Below are 27,533 nucleotides of genomic sequence, written 5' to 3' on the forward strand. Positions count from 1 at the left end.
AGAACTGGCCCTGTGAACTAGCGAGGAGCCTGCCAGGTCTACAAATCTGCTGTAGGCAAAATAACAAGTGTAGATCTCTAAATATTGAAGTGTTCACAGCCTCCATCAGATTCTCAAAAGTCTCCATTACCCAAAACAGTTTGGGTCATTTTACTAATGAGGAATCTTTGGCAAACAAACTTATTCAAAGTCATCGTTACCAGCCTCAGAAAGAAAAATACTGTGCATGACCTCGCATATCTGTGGCATCTTCATGAAAGTCAATTAGATGAACACGAAGAGTAGAACCGTAGTCACCAGGGGCAGGGAGGCAGGGGTTCGGACAAAGCAGAGAAAGGTACAGTAATATAGGATGAATAAGTCTATATGACAAAGACTATAGATCATGATACCATATAGAACACTAGTAATTTACTAAGAGACTTCAGGTGCACACACCACACACAGGAAGTGGTAATTATATGAGATGAATCTGTTAACTTGTTTGACTCCAGTAATCATGTCCCTATGTCTATATATATATATTAAAATTTCATGTTGTCCTCCTTAAATTTGTTATTAAAAATACATAGAAAATAAGTATTAGAGCTGGATTTTGGGGGGAGGTGAGGATTGAACTTACAACTTTGCTACATTCCTGGAGCTTTTTATTTTTTATTTTGAGACAGGGTCACACTAAGATGTCACACTGGCCTCCAACTTGTGATTCTTCTATCTCAATCCCTTGAGGCAGGAATTATAGGCATGGGCCACTGTGCCCAGCTTAGAGCTGGATTTTGAACTCTAGAGACCCCCTGCACTTAATCAAGATGCTATTTGAAGTTATTGATTTAGCACCTATCATATCCATGATATTTGTTGAAAAATGGGGGAGGGGTTTACTCCAAAAGACACATAGAAAAGATGCTGTGTTCCTGGAGTTAAGACCAGTGAAAGATGATTCACAGTTAAGGAGTACATATTTACTTGTTTATGGTCTGTCCCCAGCCTACTCTCACATAGAGCAGCCCCAGAAAGCAGGTCTTTGACTACCTTGCTCACCAAGAGCCTAGCACAGTGCCTGGATCACAGCAATTCTCATTCACAATGTGTAAAATGAATGAGGAATGGTTGAGCAGTATAGACCATGTACCTTGAAGGGACAGAGAGCAGAAACAGCTCCATGCTGTTTGTGACTCACTTTACAGCTCCCTAAACACATCCATGGTCACTATGTCTCTTATCCTCTCAACTGCAGTAGGTCAGACAGGAAAGAGTTCCTAATTTTCAAGAATATAAAGTGCTAGATGAATCATCTTGAGAGTGGCCACTCACTGAACCCCTATCCTGTACCAAGTTCCATATTGTTTACACGGGCTCTCTGATTTGCTCATGGAATCAAGTCATTAGAGTCAGAGAATAACCTAAAGATAACTTGGTAGGTCAAGTCCAAACCTGATTTCAAATGGAAATGAGTGGAAAATAAAAATGTGTGTGTGTGTATGTGTGTGTGTGTGTGTGTGTGTGTGTTCTTGCTCCTTCTCTGCTCCTCAAAATCTACTGAACCACCCAAAGGAAAGAAAAATACTCCTGAGATTCCCTTTGCCTATTCCTACTAAGCCACTATCCTACCATCTCATCCCCACTTGCCCACAGACAGACAGACATACAGACACACACACACACACACACACACACACACACACACACACACAGCAGCAAGGTTCATTAGGATGCACAGATGAGAAACATGTTGTTCCATCTCTGTGTGGCTTCCTCACTAGTGTCCCAACTCAGCACATCTGGTGTCTAGGAAATACTTTCCTTTCTTTCTTAAAGAGGGAAACTGAGATCAAAAAGGAAACAGATACAGAGTTCTTAGGGGAAAATTGCTTTGGCAAGAGTTTAGGGATTTCTTTAGAAACAACATAGTGTGGTAGAAAGTGGTCATGGGTACAACATTGAGTTCTGCCACTAACAGGCTATGGCCCTCACCTAGTCTCTCAACCTCTCTAAGCTCAACTGATCCATCTGTTCCAAGGAAGACTTCCTGGGGCAGGAAGTAGCTCAATGGCAGAGTGTACCTGGCATCACAAGGGCCTCAATGACTGTTGGCTGCTTTCCTGATGTGAGCCACTGGGAAGAGCTGAGGCATAGACATCCAAAAAAATCTGTTCTCAGATCCCACTTATTGGTTGTGGGCCCCTGTGGGTGTGAATAACCTCTTTGAGCCTCAGTTTCCCCTTCCGATGACCACCCTGCCATTGTGAGAAAGAAATGGACAAGGTCTTCCCGTTCTGGGTGACTTGGTCAATCCCTGCCACTGATTACATGGGACAGTAGCTAACAAGAAATATTCTCAGTACAGGGTCACATTTTTTAAAATTTGTTTTTGTTACTGTCAATAAACACTTTTCTCTTATTCAGAAGCCAATTTCAGCCCTACCCAGGCTAAACTGTCGTGAACAATCACCAGCAAGCAAAGGGGTTGGGGTGTGGGGTGACCCTGAGGTCGTGATGAAAGCAAGAAAGCTCCCGCGGAGGAATCGTTGCAACTCACATCTGGTGAAAAAGCCCCCACTGAGCAGCTCAGATCCAGTTTACAGAGTGGGTTCTCTCACCATCCTTGGGGACTATATGTCTAAAGGACACTCCCCAGTAGAACACCTTGTAAATGGCATCCTCCCATGTACGAGAGAAGGGAGGTAAAAATCAAGCACACGCAGGAACTGTGAAAGAAACCCAAAAGACCCAGAGGCTCTGCTCCTGTCCTAACTGCCCCAGCCCTTTACCCCCAAGAGGCAGCTTCCTACTCTCTAGGAAAGACCCCGCCCTGAAGGTGAAGCTGAGGATGCCAGCAGAGGAAGAGTTTCCATGGCAGCACCTGGGCAAAGGGGGGTGAGCTCACTCTGGACGGCAGCGAGTGAGGTGTGGAAACAGAGACTCAAATTTCCGGAGGCTATTTCAGTTTTCTTTTCCGTTTTATGCAACTTCACTTATGATATCAGCCAGGGCTTGGCCACTATTTTGGAAACTCCCCCTTGGAGGTGGGGTGCTCCCTCTACTGGCCCTGAGTCCCTATAAAAGGCCTGAGCTGCAGAGGATCCCTGCAGAGGATCCTGAGACAGCAGCACCTGCGTCACCCACAGCCTCTGTCTACAGGTACCATGAAGGTCTCTGCAGCTGCCCTCGCTGTCATCCTCACTGCTGCCGCCTTCTGCATTCCTGCCTCTGCCTCCCCATGTAAGTCTGGGGCCTGACACCACAACCCACAGAGTAGGTCCACCCACTGCCAGGAAGGCCCACCCCATCCTACTATCCCAGCCCTTGCCCTCTTTTCAAGTATAGCATGTATACTGTCTGAATCCCATTGTTTACATTCTTAAATTTTGTTTTAGCCAGATGCCCTGTTACCCCTGATACATCTCTATGCCACTTCATGGCAGGGGCCCCCAGTCAACTTTTCTGAGTCTCCAAGGTCTATAGCCCTTGAGTTTTGCAAGTGCTCACTGAGTGTGAACTGATGCTGAGGATATCGGTAGGCAGGGGGTAGCTGGACTGACCTTGAAAAATGAATGACTCATCCTGTCACCAGCAGGATTTCTGAGAAACTTCTAAATTCTCAACAAAACTCTCCTGAGATAGTCATGGTCTCTCATTTCACAGATGGGAAAAAAAAGCGGGGGTTTATAAAAGAATAATTAAAGCTAACTAAAGGCCTACTATGGGTTAGGGATTGTGCTGTTGCTCGACCTGTCATCTTATTGAATACAAATACTCCCTGGAGTAGCTGTTCTAGACTTACAGAAAGGGGAACAAAGGCCCAGGCAAGTTAAATAACTTGCCTAAGGGCACACCCACCTAGGAAGTATTCAAACCCAGCCCCATCTGGCTGGGATAAATACTACTGCTCTTCTGGGAAGAGACAACTGTGCTTCCCAACAGAATCTTGAATTAATTGACTAACAAAAGGTTCTCTAGTCAAAGCCCTTCTCCCTACAGCCCAGTCAAGGGCTCCTAGGATGCAATATGCAGCAGGCCCCACTTGGGATCCTGGCTGAGCCAAGGAGCCTCAGCTTTGGATTCAGCCCTCTCCAAACCTACCCTATGCAAGTTTTGAATTCATCAGGGATTCTGGAAGGGCGAGAATGAGGGCAGAGAACCCATGACAGGGGATAAGGAGGCCCAGCATGACCTGAGAGCCAAGGGCAGTGGGTTATGATATAGAAGAAAGGATATAAGCTCAGCTCAAGGATCAGTTGACGGGGAAGAGATACTTTCAGGCTTCTGTTGGAATTCCCATTCGGCTACTGTGTTCCATGACCAAGTGCCTTTACCTCTCTGAGCCTCAGTTCTTCCACGGTGGATAATAGTCTTTTCAAGATCAGTCATGTAAAATGCCCAGCACAGTGCCCAGTGTCCATTGGCAATGAATAATGGGGGTCTCCTTTCTTCATCCTTTCTCACAGATGCCTCGGACACCACACCCTGCTGCTTTGCCTTCATCTCCCGCCCAGTGCCCCGCAACCACATCAAGGAATATTTCTACACCAGTAGCAAGTGCTCCAACCTAGCAGTTGTGTGAGTCTCAATCCCACTGATTCCTCCAGGGGGGTGAGGAAGGGTTGACTTGGCTCCCAGAGTCAGTGACCCCACACACCAGGCACCCTCTAAGAGGGTGCCCCACCCACTCCCACTCATCCTCCAGCTACCCAAGTAGCCACAGTACTTTCATCTCTAGCCTCCGGGTTTCCAGCTACAATGTAAAATAACTAGACGAGGTATCTTTGGAGGATCCTGCCCACCTCATGGGCTAGGTTCCTAGGACTCCACTTGCTGGTGCAACTTTTACTTGAAAAGAATTTGAAATGCCCCTGCATAGAGAAGATGGACTCCATCATCCCTTTTCACTGAAGAACCCTAGAGTCCCCCATATTTCACACCTAACCAAACCAACCTAAACCTCAAAGGAACTAGGGGAAGAGGTCTAAGGTCAGGGGCAAAACAAAACAAAATAACAACAACAAACTATTTATTTAAGAAGAAATTTTTAAAAAGAGAGAGGGATTCACCTTTAAATATGCAAACTAATATATTTGGGGAAATAGAACAGTCCCTACTGCATGGGAAGTGCCTACTGTGTGTCAATGCCTTATGTGCATCACTTCTAAATTTCACATAATGGCCCTGACAGGTAAGCACAATTCTGCTCTCAGAGAGTGAAGCTGAGAGATTTGTTGAGTTCTCCAAGATTGCACAGTGAGTCTGGAGCCTGTCTCTGGAATCTCCTTAGTTACTTAAGAAATAGAAAATGAAAGAGACTGAAAATGGGGCTTGACCTAGTGGCACAGACCTCTAAATCCAATGACTTGGGAAGCTGAGGCAGTAGAATCGCAAGTTCAAGGCCACCCTCTCTCAAAATTTTCAAAAAACACACATATATATAAAAGCCTGGAGACGTAGTTCAGTGCTTGCCTTGCATATGCAAGGCCCTGAGTTCAATCCCCAGTACTTAGGGGGATGGGGATAAAAATAGGGCTATCATCAAATTTCCTATGAAAATTCAAAGTTCTTAATCCAAAAAATGTTCATAACATGGTAAATGTATAGGTATTCAAAAATGGAGTTGGTGAATGGTCCTGGTGAATCAAAATATACTGGTAATATTTTGCATTACTGATTTTATTTCTGAAAACAAATATTTTTCAAAAGGAAAAAAAACTATTCCCTAAATATCTCTTATGGGCAGAGATTAATAAAACCACCATCCCTGCCCTATGGACTCACAATCTAATAAGAGACGAGACAGACACAGCAATGACTAGAGTACCCGGCAAAGAACATCATACAGGAAGACAGGGAATGTGTCTGGTTTCAGGGGTGAGGAGAGAGGGTTTAGAGGAGGTTGTGGCAAAAGGCACTGTTTGAGGCATGATTGGGATGGCAGGGGAAAGCCTGTGGGATGGAGTTTATCAGACAGAGAGGATGCCTGCAGGGTTTGACTTTGGTTTCTGTAGGGACTCCAAGTAGGGAAGCCCAGAGGGCCTTGAATTTCAAGAAAATAAACAAAAAAAAAAAAAAAAGAGCTATCAAATGTAAAATGAGCTGGAAACTCAGCCTAGGAAACTGGGGTCCAGTTAAAGGCTACTGTAGCTACCCACTTGTGTAGTGCTGGAAGCAGAAGGAAAGGAGAGATGGGAGAGAGGAGGTGGAATTAGCCAGGGCCATAGACTTTAAATGTAGCTGAGACCTCAGCCTACGTAGTTAGAGAAGAGTGGAACCCCCTTAAGTCTCAAGGACAAACTGTCTAAAGAGGAAGGAGCCAAGACAACCCTGTGGAAACAGCTAAGAGATGGAGGGGAGGGGAGTGTAAACAAAGGGCTGGTAGCTGAGGACATTCTCTTGTAGGCAGAAGGGGCCTTCCAATAAAAACAAGGCAGGGTGGCACTGCCTTGGTGAGCACTGGCTCTAAAGCAGGTCTGCCATGTCAGAACCACGCATGCCACCTGGTAAGCTTAGGTCCCTCACTTAACCTTCTGAACCTCAATTCCTCCACCAAAATGGGATGCTAAAAACACTTCCCTGGGGCTGGGTTGTGGCTCAGTAGTACAGCGCTTACCTAGCACCTGTGAGGCACTGGGTTCAATCCCCAGCACCACATAAAAATAAATAAATAAACAAACAAAGAAAATATAGGTACTAAAGATATTAAAAAATATGACACCATATTTAAAAAAAAATAGAGAGACAGAAGTGCTTCCCTCCTTAGGTCACCATGAGAATAATAAAATGCTTAGACTACTCCCTGGCATCTATAAAATAATAGGTGAAATTTAAGAAACGAATGCAATTTATTTATCTCCTTGTTCATTCAATAAACATCTGTTAAGCACCCACTGTGTGCCAGGCCCCAGGGCCCAAGACTCAGGAAAGAACACAGAGAAAAAGACAGCAATTGAGAATGCCTGCTCTGAAGGGCAGGTGGAAGGAGAGAAGTCAGACAAGTAGAAGGTCCTGAAAATGGGGGGAGGGAGGGAAGAGTTGGCAAAGATGGTCTGTTCTTGGTATGGCGTGCTGCAAAGAGGAGGAAGTGGAGACTAGGCAAGGCTCATCTCAGGTGTTGCTTTCCTGACCTTTTAACTTCCTGGCCACAGGCCAAGGGTGCCAAGAAGAGAGCGCTGAATAAGGACAGGGTCTATATCTGAAGCTTCCACACTTTTCCAATAAGAAAATAAACAGTGAGAGGCAGAAGAGCCTAGAACACCCCTTCCCCTATTTTTCTCATCCGCTCTGCTCACCAGAGTAAGACACAGATGGTCAAGTGGTCTTGGGTGAGCCTCGGAACAGCAGAAAAGTTGCTCTAAGAGCAGATATTATCCATGAGAGAGCCCAAAGAGCAACCAGGAAATTCTCATTCTCAAAATACACCTAAGCCTTCACTTTATCTGAAAATATTTGGGCTCACAAACATGCATAATATACCTAAAAATGGTTAAGGCAGGGTTGGGAGTGTTGCTCAGTGGTAGAGCATTTGCCTATCATGTATGAGATGTATGAGGCCCAGGGTTCAATCTTTGGATGGGGGGATTAAGATGATGTTATATGTTTTACCACAAATTAAAAAAAAAAAAGTTTCAATGCTGTTAGACATGGAATCAGAATTATACAAGGTTATTGACTTTGAAAGACATATGGACAGATGCCTATAGAAAGAATGAAATCAAACTAAAAAATGAATAAGATATTTAAACAAGGTAGGCACATAGCATATCAGAACATATTTGAGAATAATACTTTATTCTAGGGAATACATCAGAATTTTTTTAATTTTAATAGTTGTAGATGGACAGTGTGACTTTATTTTTTTTTTATGTAGTGCTAAGGATTGAGCCCCGTGCCTCATACATAGTAGGCAAGCACTCTGCCACTGAGCTACAGCCCCAGCCCCTACATCAGTATTTTGAAAATATGATAGTTATTGCAAAAACAGGCTGATTTACAATTTACCTTTATTGTTTCTGACACATAATTAATTCCTTTGGTAGGCCATATAATAAAATGGCATACTGTGAGATTCAACAAGATCTTTAAAATAAATTTCCAGACAGCTGCACAATAGTTAATTTTCTTCCTATGAGAACTTTTAACTTATTTAATCTTAAATACTAATTTAAGTAAGATAAGACCATGTTCAAATCCCCCCAAATAATAGTAATGTGTAGGAACACATCCTAAAGGAGAAGCCAAAATTTAAAAAGGCCAAGTAGACAAGGCTGCCCCCAAAATATGTGTTAATGGGCAGCTGTTACCTAACCTACAGTCTACCCCACAGAAAACCAGGCCCCCCCCCCCAGACAGGCAAGGTGGCAGCTGGACTGACCCGTATGACTAGCAACTTTTATATTTCCAATTTATACCATCAACACCTGCAGAGATAAGGCCTCCAACCTTCACAATCTTTATATTCTGCTTGGTAATTTGGTAGAAGTGCTTTGGCACTGCCAATATCAGGTCCCTCAACCTCTCTGGGCCATGGTCCAGGACCAGGACCTTGGTCTCACGTTGTTCCAATTCACCCTATAGCAGAGGTCTCACAGAACTCTAATAACATTACCTATACATGTATGCTATTTTTGTATAGTATTTTTCAAAACTCATTATCTCATTTGAGATCCATGACAATTGTGCAAAGCAGGAATTATTTCTGTCCACATTTTAGAGGTCAGCAAATAGGCCCAGAGACCCTAAGTGATTTGTCCATAGTGATCCAACTACTAAGTAGTGCAACAAAAACTCAAGTTCATGTCCTTCTTTCATTCACCCACCTGTGCATAGATATATTCCTGGTTTCATTTGTTGAGTGTCTACTCTGTGCCAGACACTATGTTGTCTATAGTCAAATCATGTGTTCCTTTAGGCACTTTTCTTAAGCACATCCTGGAGGACATCTTTTTTCTCTCTGCATGGTGAACCCAGCACAGGGCTTGGGGAAGGGGAAGTGCAGAGAAAAAGCAAGTAGTTAGCCAGTTCAACCCTGGGCTCCGTAGTCTCCCTGTCCCCTTAGCATTACAAGCTGCATGTACCTGGGTGGGGGTTACAATGCACAGGACTTTGCTTCTGGCTTGGATCCCTTAGACCCAACAGAGGAAGAAATGCCTCCTAAAAAGAAATAGCACCTCATGGCGCTCCAAAAAGAACCTACCCTAGTCCCAGCACCATTTCCTTTTATGTCTCAATCCACCTCATCCCCTAATCTGGCTGTCCCAGTGCTAAGATCTCACTCTCTTCTCCTCTCCCACAGCTTTGTTACCCGAAGGAACCGCCAGGTGTGTGCCGACCCAGAGAAGAAATGGGTTCGGGAGTACATCAACTCTTTGGAGATGAGCTAGGATAAGCGGCACCTTGAACTTCAGCTGGTGTAAACTCGCCTGTTGCTACCTGCTCTCATCCTAACCACCTTGAGAAGCTTCTCCCCAGTCCCCCACTCCCATTCACCTGTTGGAGGGAAGGTTCTACCACATAGCAGCAATTAGAAAAGGCTCCCGACCTAAGCCTGGAAGCCTCACTAAGGCCCTGCCTTAGCAACAAGAAGTCTCTAGGCTCTGAATGTCAGGCCCCTTGGCTTGGCTGTGGTTCTATGACTAGAGAAGGAAGTCAGCATGTTTCTCAAGGAAAGAAGGAAGACGGGGATCCTGAAGAAATCTCCCATGGCCAAAGTTGCCATCTCAGGCCCTCAGGAGGGCTGAAACTATCAAACATAAGAAATCAGCCATTTTTTTTCTATTTTTTTTTCCTTTTCCTTTCTCCCCACCCCTCACCCCAGCTCCCCCCGTGCTAAAGATGGAACATGCTAGGCAAGCACTCTACCACTGAGCTAGACCCCCAGCCCTTTTAATTTTAGAGACAGGATCTCACTAAGTTACCCAGACTGGCCTCAAACTTGTGATCCTCCTACCTCAGTCTCCCGAGTAACTGGGATCACACCACTTGATCTGACAAAAAAAAAATCAGCTTTTCATTAAAATTTTTCAGTATAATTACAAAACTGGCTCCTGGATTGATTTCCTAAGTGGGAACCCTCTTCCCCGGTGTACATTAAGCAACAGGGGTCCAGGCTTGAACTTACCTGATGCCCACACTAGCCTTGGGGGCCATGGCCCCACCCAGCGAGCAGGGCTGGGAGCAAAAGTGCTCTCTTGCTCTCTCGCTCTCTATCTCTCGCTCTCAGAAGTGGGCACTGGCAGACAGAGCAGGTAAAGTAACTAACAAGTGACTTGTCCACTGGGTAGGAAGGACAACAGTCACTATTTCCCAGCCCCAAGCCCCAAGAATTTATCCATCTCCCTGTCACAGTACCTCTCTGTTTCCTCAAACTTTGGTTGGCCCTTCCACCTTCGCCTACCCTCTACCTAATCCCCAGTGGGTTTCTTTACGACCCTTGCCCTTAGAACAGGATAGTGACAATCCTGAAGGTCTCCAGTCTTTCAAATAAGGAGAATGAGGGGCATTTTGTGGTTTTTACAACTCCACCAGTACCTCTAAAGTGAACTATTCCAACCTTCCCAACTATGTGTCCCTTCATATGAATATGTAATGTCAACAGATATAGGTAACATTAATTGAGCACTCACTATGTGCCAACCATGGGCTCAGCCTCACATATTCATCATTCTTTTTATGGGGTAGGTATTATTATTAGCCCTGTCTACAGTAAAGAAAACCCATGGCAAGAGAAGGAAATGATTTGCCCACAAAACCCCACAGCCAAAAAAAAAAAAAAAGTAAAGTCTAATGTCAAAGACCATATTGTTGTTTTGTTTTTCACCTTCAAATTGCAAATTTTCAAACTTACAGAAATTTGCAAGAATTCATTCATATGTTCTTTATCTGGATTCAAATATTAACATTTCACTATATTTTCTTACCCTGCCCTCTCTCCCTCAGGACAATTTGAAAGTTGCAGAGATGATGTCACTTCATCCCTAAAAGTTTCAGTGTATTTACCCTAAGAGTAAGAACATTTCACATAACCACCAAACGAGCAACACACTCAGGAAACTCATCAGTGACTCATCAATACTATTTCCTAATATAGGATCCATCATCAGATTCCCCTTATTGTCTCAAATAATGTCCTTTATAGCTATTTTTTAAAAATATTTATTTTCTAGTCATGGTTGGACACAATACCTTTATTTTATTTATTTATTTTTATGTGGTGCTAAGGATCAATCCCAGGGCCTCATACATGCGAGGCGAGTGCTCTACCTCTGAGCCACAACCTCAGCCCCTGTTTATAGCTATTTTTTAAGATTAAGGATCCAACACTAACACACCACAAGGAGCGGGAAGAATAGAAGTTCAGTGGATTAGACAAAGGAGAATGAAGGGAAGGGAGAGGGACAGGAATAGGAAAGACAGCGGAACGAATCTGACATGAATTTCCCATGTACACATATGAATACAGTGAATTGCCGCATCATGTACAACCACAAGACTGGGATCCTAATTAGAAATAGATAATCTCCATGTTTGTAAAAATTTGTCAAAGTGTACTCTCCTGTCATGATAACTAGAAAGAACAAATTTTTGAAAAGAAAATTGCACTAATGGAAAAAAACTCAGGGTACAATGAAGTACACAGTGGGTTTAGCTTTCATGTCTTTTTTGGTGTCTTTAAGCATAGTTTTTTCATTTTTAAAAAATATTTTTTAGTTGTCAGTGGACCTTTATTTTATTTATGTTTATGTGGTGCTGAGAAACGAACCCAGTGCCTCACACATGCTAGGCAAGTGCTCTATCACTGAGCCACCACCCCAGCCCCCTATTATTTTCATTTTTAAGATACTGATAGTTTTTAGTTCTCATCAGATTTTTTCCCCAGTACTAAGGATTGAACTCAATGCCTTGTGCGTACTAGGCAAGCACTCTACTACTGAGCCATACCCCCGGTCCCAGATTAGATATTTGTAGAATGTTTCTTAATTTGGGCTTCCCTGATTATTTCCTCATAATTAGATTGAGGTTAAAACATTTTTGGTAGGAATGCCATGGGCGATGCTGTCTTTCTCAATATATTATATCAAAGTACTTCATGCCAGTTTTCTGGTGATATTAAGTCTGATGGCTTGGTGACCCATATACTCTTACTACAATGGGCTGCCTGCTGTGTGCCAGGCACTGTGGTAGGCACTGAGGGTGGGGTGGGGAGACCAGAATAAAGAGGTGCATAGTCACAAGTCACCATCTTCACCTTTAGGCAGCTGGCAGTCCAGTGAGAACTATGAACAGATTAAACATATGATAAACACAGAAACAGAAGCAACTGTACAAAAGGCTGTGGTGACACTTAGGTGGAAGAATTACATCACTGAGTGGGTGGGGCCAGGAGCCAGGGGAGGAGACTTCAGAGATGAGATTACTTTTTTTTTTTAGTACTGAGGATTCAACCCACAGGCATGCTATCACTCAGTTATGTCCCCAGCCCTTTTAATTTTTATTTATTTTTTTAATATTTATTTTTTAGAAGTACAATACCTTTGTTTTGTTTATTTATTTTTATGTGGTGCTGAGGATCAAACCCAGGGACTCGCACGTGCTAGACGAGCGCTCTACCATTGAGTCACAATCCCAGCTCCTAATTTTAATTTTTAAATGCCTCGGTTCCTACGCTCAGGTTTAAGTTGCCAAGGCTGCCCTTGAATTTGGCCTTGAATCCTCCTGCCTCAGCCTTCCAAGTACCTGGGATTATAGACATAGGTTATCATGCCTGGCTAAAATGAGGGAATGTTTATATGGAATTCGAAAGATTTGAGTCAAGTTTAACAGGTAGAAAAGGAAGGGAAAGGAGTGATAGGTAGTGGGAACAGCATATGCAAAAGTGGGTGGCAGGAAAAACAGATCTTTGATATTCTTTTTGCTTGTTTGTTTGTTAATCAGACTTAATATCACCAGAAAACTGGGGAATGAATCCACTTTATCACTGAACCACATCCTCAGCACTTTTTTTTTTTTTTTGTACTGGGGATTGAACTCAGGGGCACTTTACCACTAAGTTACATGCCCAGACTTTTTATTTTTTGAGACAGGGTCTCACTAAATTGCTTAGAGCCTCGCTTGGTTGCTGAGGCTGGCCTTGAATTTAGATCTCCTTCCTCAGTCTCCTCAGTCAGTGGGATTATAGGTATGCACCACAACGCCTTGCTGGTACTATCTCTTGCAACCAAGAAGGGGAGTGTGAATATAAAAGGGGTTGTCCATCACCACATCTTCCTAATGGCATATCCTGAGAACAACCCCTGCCCCTAATGTGGACTTACTTGAGTCCAACAGTTCATCAAATACTTTGATTTTCTTTTTTAATTTATGCCTCGCCACAGACCTGGTAGTTAACCAGACAAGCATAACTTTTCCACTTTTCAGATGAGGAAAGTTAAGCTCAGGTAGATCAAGTAACCAGTTCAGTCCACAGGCCAATAGATGCCAGGAGTGGGGCTCAAGAATGGAACTTGAGGGTTCTATTTACCAAGGCGATCTGGTTGCTAACACTTGGAAACTTCTACCTCCAAAATCTGAACACCTCAATGATCCTTCTTGTTCCAGAGGATAGGTCTTCTCCAGTTGTGCCACCATTCCCCCACAGCCCTGAATTTCCGACTGCCCCAGGTTGCCTCTAACCCCACCAGGAGAAGAAGATGGCCCATGTAGAATCAGCTGATATCTCTGAAATCACCAGGTCAATGCTCAGGTACCCACGGCTGAAGGATACATACTATACCAAAGGTGAGGCTGGAATGAACAGGAATAGAGTCAGGGACAGGAGCCTGAAAAGGCAAGGTTACCTGGCTCCCAGTTCCAGGCAGGGCACTAAGTTCAGCAAATCCACTAGAAAGGTCAAGGCAGGCCCCTGGACATATTGATGGCTCCCCCACAGCCCTCAAGGTAAGTCTCTAGCTCTGCAGCAGGATTTACAGGATCCTCTTAATTTGGGACACCTGTGTGTCTCCCCAGCTTCTGCTCCCACATCTGCACCCTGCTCTCCACCCCAACTCTCACACCTCCAAGTCGCCACATAAGGTGTTCCCTGTGTGTTCTAACGCTATTTCCCCTGCTCTATATGGCTAACTCTTACTTGTATGAAGACTGATTGTGTATAAATCTCCTCTGGAGACCTTCCCAGATCCTCCCAGCCAGGTTAGGTGAGATGCCTGTGGGTTTATCACCTATATCTGTCTCCATACTTGTTTCTCTCTGTTAATGACTAAGAAACATTTCTGTTTCCTTCATTCTCAAAATGTGGTCCCAGGAGCAACAGCATCATCATCTTACTAGAAATGCCAATTATCAGAGCCCACCCCAAATCCAGTGAATCAGAGACAAAGAGTCCCAGAAATTATACTAAACGTCCCAGAAATCTGTGTCTGAAAAAAAGCTCTCCAAGTGATTCTCGACACATTTGTTTGAAAAACTGAAGGAGCCAATAGTTTTTACCCCTAACTGAATATTTGAATCATCTGGGGAGCATCCTAAAATGCCTAGGCCCTTTTCCCACAGTATCTGATTCAGTTAGACTTATGTAGGGTCTAGTTATACTCAAAGTCCCCCCAAATAACTCTACTATGCAGCCAAGATTAAGAATACCCTGCTAGTTTCTTAAATTTCAGTTATATAGGAATCACCTAGAATCTTGTCAAAATGAAAATTCTGACTCAGCAGGTCTAAGGTGGAACCTGAGATTGAGCAATTATGAGAAGCTCCCAGGCTTTGGCACTGCTGCCATTCCACAGACCACATGTTGAGTAGCACAGTACTATGAGAGTAAGACTGTGAGCCCCCTTAAGGGCAGGAATTATGCCTTACTTACGTACCTTCCTGGTATCTGGCAAAATACCTGATGCTAGCATTCACTAAGTACTTAATGAACAAATGCACCTGCTGTCTTATTACCATGCACTCTTATCCTCTTGCCAGAACTCAAAGAAGCCATGACTCATGTTCTGCTGCCCTTGTCCTACTACCAGGTAAGACCTCTAATTTTTTTTTTTAATATTTATTTATTTATTTATTTAAGTTCTTGGCAGACACAACATCTTTGTTGGTATGTGGTGCTGAGGATCGAACCCGGGCCGCACGCATGCCAGGCGAGCGCGCTACCGCTTGAGCCACATCCCCAGCCCCCAGACCTCTAATTTTTGCTACTCCAGGAGATGTGTCAAAGCACAGGGACAGCAAACTACTCCTTTCCATGCAAGTCAGTTCACAGAAGCCTGACACTCTTAGATGAGTCACTTTCTTCTTTGAGCCTCAGGAGCTTCCTCTGTCACAGATCAGCCCCTGCACACCTGTTGTAGAGTTGCTAAGTCACAAAATCTATAAGGCCCATGCTATGCAGGGAGTGCTTACTAATGGGAGTCTTTTTTATTGGTTAACATGGGGATTTTTTTTATACAAAATGCCCAGTTAAGTTTAAATTTCAGATAAACAATTAATGGTTTTTCAGTATAAATATGTTCACAATTTCCAAATATTTCATTTATTACCTGAAATCCAGGTTGAACTTGAGCTTGACATTTGGGTTTTTGTTGTTGCTTTTGTTTGTTTCGCTTATTCTTTGCTAAATTTGGAAACCCTGCTCACCATAAGTCAGTGCTCCATTTTCTGAAATCATAACAATCATTTAAAAACCTGTGACTGAAGTTTCCTTTCCCTGTTGCACAGAGAGATCTGTTGTAAATATTGGAGGGCTTGAGAAGAGACAAGGATGGATCCCAGACAAACCCTTGGAGAAAGTCCTTGCCCCACCCCAAAACCCCACTACAATAGAGCTAGAGTTACGGTTAAGAGCTGGGAGTGTGCTCAATGGTAAGAGCACCTGTGTGGCATGCATGAGGCCCTGGGCTCCATCCCAGTACTGCAGGAACATGTGCCGTACACACACACACACACACACACACACACACACACACACACACACAAAGTTAAGAGCTAGATTATCTGAAGAAAGTCTGCTTTCCTAACTAACCTATTATGTTCATGAAGGCAGGAAAGATAACCGCATCCCTAGCAGATAGCAGATATTCAAGAAATATCTGAATGATCAGTAGTCTATCTTTTCCCCTCCTTTAATCCACTCAACCCCAACTCTTGCCCTTTCATGTCCCTAACCAAATGACCCTTTCAAAATGCTTTAAGATCCCCAAATAACCAAACTGTATTCAGATCAACTTATAGGTTGCTTTGCAAACTGGTCCTTCTTTGTTCTTCAAGACAACCTCAAGAGGGGAACAGAAGAACAAGGATTATTAGCTCCATTTTATACATGAGAGGTCTGAGACCTTGGCAAGGTGAAATAACTTGCCTAAGTCATGAAGCGGGTTAGGAGATAGCTGTAACTCCAGCCCAGGTGGGAGACTAGAGGGTGTCTCTCTCACCCCACCCTCTTCTCCTCTACTCTCCCCTTCCCAGACCCCAGAACTCAAGTAAAAGTCTGGGGGGGGGGCCTCTGACTACTCTGCCACTCACACCTTTCAGTCACCAAAGGAAGAGTTTCCCCTAAAACCGGAGTGCTGGAGGCAGCACCGGGGCAAGCTGAACTTAGTTCCTTCCTGCTACTCCAAGAAGTTTGAGATGTACACACACTGGCTCACCGTGTATGACCGGCGAAAGGAGCGGGAGAACGAGAAGATGTTACGGAAAATGAGAGACAACGCTAGGTGTGGGGTGTTTTTTGTACTTTCCACATCTAGGAAAGAGAAGAAGGGCAAAAATAGGGAAGGCCTGGGGGTCAGGAGGCAGCAAATCTGCCTACAGGTCCCAGAGAGGACCTGGGGTAGATATCACTGTCTTTCTCTGGTCTGAACTCTGAGCTGGACTGAGTCCCTGTGGCAGAGGTGGGGTTGTGACTTGAGGAAAGAGCAAGGAAACCAAGGATGCTTGTGCAATTTCTCATACAGGTATCTCAAAGAGGACACCCACATCCCAAACTACTATCCCCCCATGAGTAAGTTGGCTACAAGATACCAGGTGGGATCCAGACCCTTCGAACCTATCATTGACCCCCAGAAGTGGCAAAGATTAAAGGTTAGGACCCTTGTGGGAAGGAGAATGGGAAGACTCCCTCCTGGTGGGTGCCTCTACTTTGGGCTCACACAATCCTTTAGTGCTCAGTCCTTGCCTGCTTGTGCAGAGGATAGAGGGGGATTTGAGGGGAGATTGGTTGAACTCCTTTCATTAGAAGTTCTTTATCTTTCTCTTTCTTCCTTTCCACTGCCTGGCTTGGATGGGCAGGAACTTACAGAAATGCTGAAATCTCCGAGAGAGGATGAGCAGTTCTATGCAGCACATGTGAGGAGTGGCAAGGGTGGAGGAGGGTTGTTTCGGGTAGAACTTGGCTGAGCTGGAAAGCCAAAAGCAGCTGGAGGTGAATGGTGGGTTTGGAGGTAGTGTTCCAAGTGTAAATTCCAGCTGTGTCCAAAAGACAGGAACTCTGGGAGGTGGTGGCCAAGCTCTCTTCCCTTTCCTCCAACCTCTTTCTGCAGGCTCTGGGGTGCCTGGGCAGCAGAGACAAGTTTGTCATGGAGGCACTATGGCAGGTGGTGAGTCTTGGGGCTACATGGAGTTCAAAAAGGGAGGAAACAGGGTCTGAAATGTACAGAGTGTATGCACACAGACACAAAACAAGACTCCCCAGGGTGCCAGACTGATAGGTCACATCCAGTGGGGAAAGAGTTACCATGCCCTTAGTTCCTTAAAGAGCAGCTTGAAGAAAGGGGAAATCTAACCTCCTTGGTCTAACAGAAAAGATGGTACACTGAAAAGCCAAGAACTGGGGCTGAGCTCATTCTCTACCTTAACTGAAACAATACTCCAGGCCTGCATCAATTTACACCTAGGAGCAAGTGTTCTAATCCATAATCTCATTTAAATTCTACAACATTAGGAATAGTTTTTAGTATCTAACTTTCTAATAAGAAAGTAAAAGCTCTAAGAATCCAAGGGTTTTTAGTGAAAGCCAAGCGGCTGCTAGATACCAGATAGAGATCTGAATAAAAGTCTAACTCACGAGTTCAGGGTTCCTTGCATTGCACCATTCTGTCTGAGCCCTATTTCAGCACACACAGGTCACTCTCTAGGTCTGTTTCTTCTTTGGTAAAATTGAGAAGTTAAACTGACATGATCCCTAAAGTCTGACATTCCATCACTTGATGCTGTTTCCATCACCTCTTTCTTAAATCAGGCCCACTCTGGTAAAAAGAAAGTGAAGTATGAGGCCTATCGAACCCTGGCCATCCTAGGTGAGTCTGATCTCTCCCTGGGCAGGGGGCTGGGGGAGGTGCAAAAGTGCAGCCACTTTCTCTTTGGGTAAGGGCAGAAGGGAGTGGAGTGTGCACCCTCTCCAACCTAGCATTTGGCAGGGTCTGGAAACTATCCTAGGTGCTGTTGAGCAGAGAGAGGAAGGTGGAGGGAAAAGGGAGAATGGATTGAAGAGGAAAAGGAGAGCTTCTGGAACTGTGTTCATGCTCGGACAGCTGCTCAGGTGTCCTGGGAAAATGGGCAGCACCTTGAAACCCAGTAGCGGGAACATCTGTGTAGAGAATACAGGGGAGTTCAATGGGTCCTTGAAAGAGGAGCGGTCCTGGCAGTTCTGCCCTGACTTGAGAACCCTCCCCGTCCAGGTTGTTTGAATAAGCATGTGATCCAGGCTTTCATCAAAGAGTTGAAGGGGAAAAATGAGGGTCGAAGGATGGAGACGCTGATGGGCCTACGAGCAGCTCTGAACTCCTGGGCTGCCGTCCCTAAAGACAAGGTGATTGGGAGGAGAGTCTGTAACTGGTGCAGAGCAGGTCAAGGTAAATGACCCGTTTGGCTGGGGTTTGGGACAGGAAGGTGACCTACCCTTCAGATTAATAAAGCATTGTGCTTGAGGAGTCCCCTCTAGAGCTGAACAGAAGCATATGGCTTGTCCACTTGCCAATCAGACAACCTCTGAAAAGCCAGCTTTCAGAGCCACAGTTTGTTCATCTTTAAAATGGAGATAGTTATTATCTTGTGGCATTGTTGGAAAGATTACGTGACATAACATATCATGCCTATTATAATGCCTGTGTTCTTTAAATGGTTAACCACCAAGCCAGTTGTGGTGGTGCCCACTTGTAATCCCAGCGACTCTGGAGCCTGAGGCAGGAGGATCCCAAGTTCAAGGCCAGCCTTAGCAATTTAACAAGACCCTGTCTCAAAATAAAAATAAAAAAATTTAAAGGACTATGGAACTACTATGTAGTTATTTAGTTATATAGTTATGTACTAATTATAATGCTCTCAAAAAAAAAAAAGCAAACTCTAAATGGTAACCATTATTGTTATCTCTAAAAAAAACCTATTAGAGCAAAACCTCTGTCCATAGGGGACAAGAACCCAACTGAGTTCTCTTGACACTTCTCTCAGTTTGTTTTTGTCCCCTCGCCACCTCCTTTTAGAGTCCTCTTCCTTTGACTCTACCACTGCTTCATATGAAAGAAAATCCTTCATTCATCCATTTATTGAGCAAATATATATTACATAGTTTCCATATGCCAGGCACTAACATAGGCCCTTAAGATACATCAGCAAACCAAATAGGATCCCTGCTCTTGTGGAGCTTACACTCTAATGGAGGGAGACATACAATAACCAAAAAACTTAGAAAATTACATAGTATGTCAGGTGACAAGTGCAATGGAAAAAAATTATATAACAGGGGGAGGGTCACCAGGAATGTCAAACAGAGATGGAGATGGGATGAAATTTAAACATAATAGGGAAGGTCTCCTTTGGAAGGTCTCCTTTAGAATGTCCATTTGAACAAAGACATGAAAAAGGTAAGGGAGTTAGCCTTACAGGTATCTGAGGGAAGGCATGCTGAACATAAGAGGGCCAGTAGGTGAAGACAGGAGTGTATTTGCTGAGGTCTGGGATCAGCAAGGCTAGTGGGGCAGAATTGAAATAGGAATTCAGAGGGCAATAGGAAGAGAAGTTCAGGTCAGAGAAGTTAAAACAGGAGGCTAGACTGTCTGTGGGCTTTTGGGCTAATTTAAGTACTTGGGAGGTTTTTGAGCAGAGCTGTAACAAGATCTAATTTACGTTTTAAAAGGTTTACTCTGACTGAAACTGAAACAATCCTGGTAAGATATAATGGTGGCTTGGACCATGGTAGTCACAGTGGAGTTATTAAGAAATGATGAAGTTCAAGATGTAAGTAAAACTCTGTTGGACTGGACATGAGCTCCAGTGAGGAAATCAGGGTAAAGCCAAGATTTGGGGCCTAGTAACTAAAGTGACAAAATTGCCATCAATTAAGGTTAAGGGAATTCCCAGACAACAGGTCTGGAGGTAACAGCCAAAGTCCAGTTTGAGATGACTTTTGGTAGCTCCAAGGAAGATGGCAAGTAAATGATTGGATAAGTATAATTTGGAGTTTGGGAGAGAAGTCTGAACTACTAGAGAAGGAAGTTGGGATTTGTAAGCATACAGATGGCACTCAACATCACTAAACTACATGAGATTTTTAAGACCAAAACTCCAGTTTGGAGCATTCCAATGTTATGAGGTCAGAGAAAAGAAGAAGGAATCAGTAACTATTGAGAAATACCCAATGAAGTTGGATGACAAACCCAAAGGGTGGAATTCTGAAAATCAAGTGAAAGAACATATGTCAAGGAAGAACCTTATCAGGACATGTAAGCACTGAGGATTGATATGTGAATATAACAATGTGGGCATCACTGATTGTCTTAACTGAATCATTTTCATGGTGCGATAGTGGTAAATGACTGATTACAGTGGATTTAAGAGAGATTGGGCAGAAAGAAATGTGGTAAGTCTCAATGCTGAGGATAATGATCCATTAATTAGGAAATGATTTTGAAGAGAGTGAGAAGAGTTGTTGCAGCTGTGTCTTTGAGTGGGTGAGAGGGGATGAGATCTGGTATAGTTCATAGCAAAGAGCAGAAAGAAAGAGGAAGTGAGATGGAGGTGGTGGTAGGTATATTTGGAACTCCCTTTCTAGATGCTTTTATTTTCTTAGGGAAGTAGGAAGCAGAGCCATCAGCTGAGAGTGAAATAGAGGAAAAATGTTAGAGGCTCCAGAGGAAAAAGTGTGAATTAAAATAAAGGAAAAGAGAATTGCCTTAAGAAAAACTATAATTATTGATTTTTTAAAAATAGATCTACCTAAGGTTTGTGCTCACACATGTAGCAAGATGAATCATGACTATTTTTCTCCAGAAAGTGCAGACACAGAGTAAGTGAGGAGCTGGATGTAACTAGCATCAAGGTTCTGTCAAGGGAGTATAATGAAACAAGAGTGGGTAAAGAAGTTGAGGGTGAGTCAGGGTAATGACTGTAGCAGAACCATGGAATTCAAGCTGGGTAGAGGGAAGAGGAGGAGCAATGAAAAGGTGGCAGCCTCAGGGGATCATTAGTCCTTTGTGGAACCAAACCATGGTTGGCATTGGGAAGTGAGCTGGAAAAACAGGAGGTGATGCTCAGAGAGTGGTATCCATGAAATGGAGATGATGGAGAAGTTGCTGGGACAGGTGATAATTAAGTTTCTCTGTGGTATGATTGGCTGAGGAAGAGGGAGGAGGTTATTGGAGGAGAGCCATTAGATCAATTACATGTATGTATTTTTTTAAATACCAGGAATTAAGATAGCTGAAGTATTAAAGAAGTAACAGTCATTCCTTCTACAAGATAAAGTCAGGAAGAAATCAGGAGATATGACCTAAAAGCAATTACGTGGAAGCAAAAATAAGGTGAAGTGGATGAAATAATGTAGTGGCATGAAATTCATTTTAGAGAGAAAGGAGAATGGTTTGAATAAGCCCTTTTATAAAGCATGAAGCCTGACTGAAGACATAGCATCTCCAACTGTCCATTTCAACTACTATCTCCTTTTCAGAGGATTCAAATCGGAGATGAAGAAACTCTAGTGGATGTGCTGCAGACAGTGATAAAGAATTCATCACATGAAGCAGCCCTGGAGGCAGCCTTGTGCTTAGGTTTCCTGAGACCTTGCAGCCAAATGGCCCAAGAGTTTTTGCTGGAGTGCGTGGGCCAAAGGCCCAAGACCCAACAGATGAAGGTGTGAAAGGAAGGAGGCTGGACTCTAGGGAGCACTGGGGAAAGAGAGACCACTACTTACTTGGGTGGTGTTGGGTCCTGTCATACTCATCCCAAGAAAATATGCTTTGGCTGGAAGCACAGAAGGGGCCTGTGTGTGTTTATGAAGATATTTTTTGCTTAAGTATAGGATTATGTGGACATATAAATGTGCACATCTTTGTATATTTGATATGTATGAGAGCTCATTTATGTATATGTGCACTAAGTGTAAACACGAACTTGTGTTTTCACTCAAGAGGTAAAGAGACAGAAGGAACAGACCTGTTCCCCACCAGCTCTAGGCTGAGCCCCCAAATCCATCTGCCCATTCATATACTTGTAGGTATACACTTGGATACCCTGCCCCACCTCACCCCTCACAGGCACTTAGGATGCTGGTCAAGGTGATGCATGTCCACTCAGCGGCAGTCATCACGGCCATTCTGGACCAGCTATGTTCTGCTGTTATCCTTGAGGTGAGCTCTGGGCTGCCCTCTACTCTTCTTTCCTCAGCATTTGGACAGGGTGGGATGATGAGAAGTGGGACCTATCTTCCACACCTCCCCACCCCTGCCCTCAGGACCGCTTTGAAGCTATCCAGATGCTCAGAATCATTGGGTTGGAAAAGATCCAGGCACATGGACTAGAGGAAATCACATTTGACCTGCTCAAGAGGAAGACACATAATGAACCCTTCCATGTGAGATCACAGCTCCCAAGCCCAGGTTGCCCAAACCTGTCTCCTCTCCCTTCTCTGCAGACCTTAGCTTCCACACCAGCCCCACTCATCTTAACCCACTCTGTTCCCCTAACACCACCATGTTTTCAAACCACCTTGTCTTTCACTAAGACAATCCGCAGCTCAAAGTGCCCTGAATCATCCCTCCCTTACTTAGAGAAGCAAGGTTTAAAAAAAAAAAAAAAATCTTGCCTCATACTATAAACTCCATTCTCTTCCACCTATTAAAATGCTGTTGCTCTTTCCAAGACCTTTCCAAATGACACCTCCTACGGGAAGCTTTCCCAAATCACTAAATTCAACCTTGCCATTTTCTATGTTCTTTTACTTTTTATCAATACTATCACTTGCTACAGAGCCAGCACTCCTGTAAACATTTTTCTAAAATGTAGATCCCATTGTCACAGCTTTGCATAAAACTTTTTCTTGGTGCCCTCACGCTGGCTTACTTTGTTCCACAACTGGAGCCCTGCCTACCTCTCTAGCTTCATTTCTCACCCGGATGTCCCTCAGAGACATATAAACAACCATGTCCTGATTTCCACGTAATGTCCCAGTGTAATTACTCTGAAGAATCTCAGACCACCTCACTGGTCTGAACTATTTTCAGCTCTCTGTCCTCTCTGCACTTTTCTGGCCTCCAGACTTTTGCACAAACACCCCGCTCTGGCTAAGTCCCACTTACCCTTCAAGTTTCAGCTGAGGCATCACCTCCTCCTCCAGGGGAGATTTTCCTTGTACCCAACACTGAATCACACATCCTCCGTGTACACCTATGCATTACTGCAACTGCCTATTCGCTTGTCTGCTTCCTTCACCAGACTCTGCACTCAAGGCAGGGACAGTACATAGCAAAGTGGAAGTGTTCAATAAAGATTTGTGCAGTACTTAGTGCACAACCCTGCATTCCCTCTTTTTGCTGTTCCACTTTGATCCCTCTGCAGGCTGTGAGGCAGGCTGTGGCTGAAGCTATAGAAGACCTCAAGATGAAGCCTATGATGCTGAACTTGATGGAGGAGTGAGTGGCCTGGGCTGGGAGCTGCCAGAGACAAATTCTAGGCTGTGGAAAGGGAATTGAGGGTTTGGCTGAGAACCTTGCCTATGCTGCTGGTTAAATCATACTTTGACCCTGGAAGTTTTGTTCATCTGTGAAGAGGCCAATAATACTACTCAGGATTGCAGTAAAGCTCAAATTAATGTAACTTAAAAGCAACTTTTAAAAAGTATTCCTGGGGCTGGGGATGTGGCTCAAGCGGTAACGCGCTTGCCTGGCATGCACGGGGCGCTGGGTTTGATCCTCAGCACCACATAAAAATAAAGATGTTGTGTCCACCAAAAACTGAAAAATAAATATTAAAAAAAAGTATTCCTGGATAGACGTGAGTCCTGATCATAGGAAGTGCCTTGTGGCAAACTATCGTACCTACTTTCCCTCTTCCAGTGACTTTTCTGACCTGAGAAATGAGAGAGGGAAATTAAATTAGCATCACACATCAGCATTAGACCCAACTCACTCTGGGCCTGAGAAGCAGCCAAACTACCTCCCATTCTCCCTCTTAATTGGACATTTTTACTCCCTTCTGCACAGGCAACTGATGGATCCAAATCCTGCTGCACGCCAAGAAGCAGTCATTTCTCTGGTAAAGTGGGCTCTGCTTCTCTGACCCAATTCCTGAGATATGTGGAGGGCAGGGGGCATGGGTGATTGAGCAGTCATGAAGGGAAAGAAATGGCTCTCAAGTTTGGGGAGGTTAATTTTAGAATCCTAACCCTCTCTCATGAGAACTTTTTCTTTAGGTTTGGAGATGGATAGGATAAGGGACAAGAGATGAGTGTTACTGGATATTGTAGAAATTGTCTCAACTCTTCCTCGTTAATAATGGGAATTAGAACCTTATGCAGTGGCTCAAAAGGCAAAGAAGGGGTTATCTCAGCTGGGAAACATCATCTCCTCCTCTCTCTAGAACACAGGGTCATCCCAGAGGGACTAGAATGGGAAACAGGAATGGGCACCTTCCCAGGGCTGGCTATTTAGGCAGTCTCACTTTGCCTCTGCCAGGGCGTCCTGGGGATCCGTGGTTCACAAGTGTTCTACTTGCTCTTGGACATGTTAGACACGGAAGAGAACCAGGCTATGAAGAAAAGTGTAAGATATTCCTGCTACTTTCTAATCTTTTCTCCCCTTCCTCCAAATCTCACAAAGGGGGTAAGTTCTCAGACATTGTCCTTGAGGCCATAGTGGCCTGTGGCTAGTTTCCCCTCTCCTGGGTAATCCCTCCCCTTCCAACCTGAGTCCAAATTCAGCTAGCCCTGTCAATTTTTGTTTCAATGCAGCTACAAGAAACATTAATTCTTTGTGCCTCAACTGATCCCTGGATCCAAAACATGCTGAAGAACAAGGTTTTCTATGTCTATGAGGCACCTAAGACCAATGAGAAGACAAAGCCTACAGGATTCTGGAAGGAACCTGAGAAGCCAGAAGAGTTAAATATTCAAGATTTTCGACTTGCTAAGTTGAACCCTTTGCTTATTGCCAAGTCCATCTCCAAGTCAGATCAGAAAAAAAAATTGCACACTTTTCCACCCTGTTTCCCTAAACCACAAAAAGAAACGCCAGAGGTCACAGGCCCCTGGGAGCCAGGGATTAGGAAACAGTTGAGAATCCTTGCTCAATCCTCCAAATAGATTAGCTCTTTGGGCCTAACCCCCATTCTCTCCCTGAGGATGACTCCCGTGCTTCCCTGAAGAAAACAATCCATACATCTTTCCTGAATAAAGGAATATCTCTATACCTACCACATCTCTCTGAATCACCATTGCTGTTTCTTCATCAGAGGTTGCATAGAACATACATCTTCTCACTCTTGGTAAGGGGTTCTTTCCATGTAGCCAATCACATGTCCTTTCATCGAGGAAAGAGGGAAGGTCAGAGCCACAACTTCTCTGGGCCAGCCTACCTCCCTAAACCAAGTCCTTGTCTGTTTGATGATAAAGCTAGAGAATTGAGTGTCTGCCTAAAGAGGGATGCTGAGGAAAATGTAGGAGAAAATGCTAGGAGGCTTAGTTCTTGGACCATTTCTTCTTTCTAACTCCCCTGACCCTAACCCACTAAGGTGTCTAGGACATACTTAAGCTTTAATCAGCGTCAACCAATCTTTTTGCAGCACCTACTTGCTAAGTACATTGCTAGTTTTTATTGACCTCAGAGTCATTCTCTTCGAGACCCTATTTACTCTGTAAAACAGATTTAGTTTTCCCCTTATTTCTACTAGTTTCAGTTTTCCTTTGCCAAAAGGACCAACATCAGTCCCAACAAGCCACCACCCCTTTCAAGAAGGGAAAGTCCAGACTTTGAAGTTAGACAAATCTGAAATTTAATCCTAAGGCCCATGACTTAATAGATCTTTGACTTTGGAAGAGTTATTTAACATTTCTAATACAGTTTTGCCACCTATAAATTGAAGAAAATCATGCCTATTACCTTAGAGAACACCCATGAAGATTAATATAAAGACTAACAGTGCCTGGCATTACATGGTAAACACTCAAATATGAACTTCCTTTTCTTCAGTGGTGTCACATGAGCCTATCTCCTGTAACTCCTGTTACTCCCCAATCGTAATGAAATGATCTCATAGGAGATCAAGTTCTTCTCGCCAAGCAGAGGTCAAATGAGTGCTCTCTTCCACTTTACAACATCCCAGTCTCTAGAGAAGATCAAACGGTTATTCTGAATTTAGTATATTATGTTGTTCAGCTTTATCTCCCAATCTGCCCCACCACTACTAGATTCGTGTCTTGCCTCGGGGTTTTAAGTAAAAACTCAAAGTGTGGTTTTGCTATTCTGGAGTATAAGCAGCACTGCCTGGGGACCCCTCTAATAGAGCAGCACAAAGTCCAAAGATAGAGAAGTCTTCCTGTCTTGCCTACCCTGTAGTTTAATAAACTTGTCTCAGCCTCAACAGGCTATAGGTGAATCCATGGCCTTATTAACCATGTTACAGGGTCTCAATGTCTGCAAAATCCTCCTTAGATGTCTCTAATCTTTCCTCTGCATTTGTGGGTATCTTTAGGAGGTCTTACCACTCAGCCAGATACCAGTCTCTGGCCAGAAGCACCAAAATCCTAATTTTACCAATCCTCACCATAAGACTTTAGACAAGAGTGAACATAAACCACTTCACAAAACATTGGCTATTTGGTTCATCACAAATGTTCCAGAGCCTTCCCAGTACCAAAGTTACCTAGATCAAAAACACTTGGAGCTGGGAACAGTGGCACACACTTGTAATCTCAGTGGCTCAGGAGGCTGAGACAGGAGGATCACAAGTTCAAAGTCAACCTCAGCAACGGCGAGGGGCAAAGCAACTCAGTGAGACCCTGTCTCTAAATAAAATACAAAATAGGAATGGGGATGTGGCTCAGTAGTAAGTGCCCCTGAGTTCAATCCCCAGTACTCACCTAAAAAAAAAAAAAAAAAAAAAAAAAAAAACCTTAGAAGCAAACTTAATTCAAGCAATGTCCCCTTCTTTAGGAGTCCAAAGATACCCAATTTCAACCATTAAGATCTACTGAGACTAATCCTTACACACCATACAAAATGTTAAACCCACTCCAGCCTTCTTCTCTATCCTGTCTCAAATGCTCCCTCTGATGGCCACCTGGAGGCATCTAC

General features: G+C 43.9%; 2 protein-coding genes and 1 long non-coding RNA gene across 4 annotated transcripts; 2 read left to right on the top strand and 1 right to left on the bottom strand.

Moving 5' to 3' along the window:
• Positions 1–3,077: 3,077 nt before the first annotated feature.
• Ccl5 (C-C motif chemokine ligand 5) lies at positions 3,078–10,024 on the top strand. Its single transcript, XM_005321495.4, has 3 exons — positions 3,078–3,222; positions 4,449–4,560; positions 9,281–10,024. Exons 1-3 carry the CDS (start codon positions 3,147–3,149, stop codon positions 9,366–9,368), a joined length of 276 nt encoding a protein of 91 aa, XP_005321552.1. The 5' UTR covers positions 3,078–3,146; the 3' UTR covers positions 9,369–10,024.
• A 3,649-nt stretch (positions 10,025–13,673) lies between these two features.
• On the top strand, positions 13,674–25,644 carry Heatr9 (HEAT repeat containing 9). Of its 2 annotated transcripts, none has more exons than XM_005321494.4 (15): positions 13,674–13,761; positions 14,950–14,999; positions 16,510–16,691; positions 16,932–17,058; positions 17,266–17,322; positions 17,517–17,573; positions 18,215–18,272; positions 18,654–18,784; positions 21,917–22,099; positions 22,503–22,595; positions 22,700–22,819; positions 23,803–23,876; positions 24,447–24,498; positions 24,918–25,004; positions 25,193–25,644. In XM_005321494.4, the coding sequence occupies exons 1-15, from the start codon at positions 13,674–13,676 to the stop codon at positions 25,541–25,543; spliced, it is 1,710 nt and encodes a 569-aa protein (XP_005321551.1). In that variant the 3' UTR covers positions 25,544–25,644. The 2 variants fall into 2 exon arrangements, with proteins under 2 accessions (XP_005321551.1, XP_077898555.1); XM_078042429.1 differs by having other exon boundaries at positions 16,932–16,942; positions 17,264–17,322.
• On the bottom strand, positions 19,499–27,336 carry LOC144376097 (uncharacterized). The gene is made up of 2 exons (XR_013436192.1): positions 25,655–27,336; positions 19,499–24,312 (listed from the first exon to the last, which is right to left on the bottom strand). It is a non-coding gene; the product is annotated as an uncharacterized LOC144376097 (long non-coding RNA).
• Between the last annotated feature and the right edge of the window lie 197 nt (positions 27,337–27,533).

Source organism: Ictidomys tridecemlineatus, chromosome 3 (genome assembly GCF_052094955.1).
Source record: "Ictidomys tridecemlineatus isolate mIctTri1 chromosome 3, mIctTri1.hap1, whole genome shotgun sequence".
In the NCBI taxonomy this organism is placed as follows: domain Eukaryota; kingdom Metazoa; phylum Chordata; class Mammalia; order Rodentia; family Sciuridae; genus Ictidomys; species Ictidomys tridecemlineatus.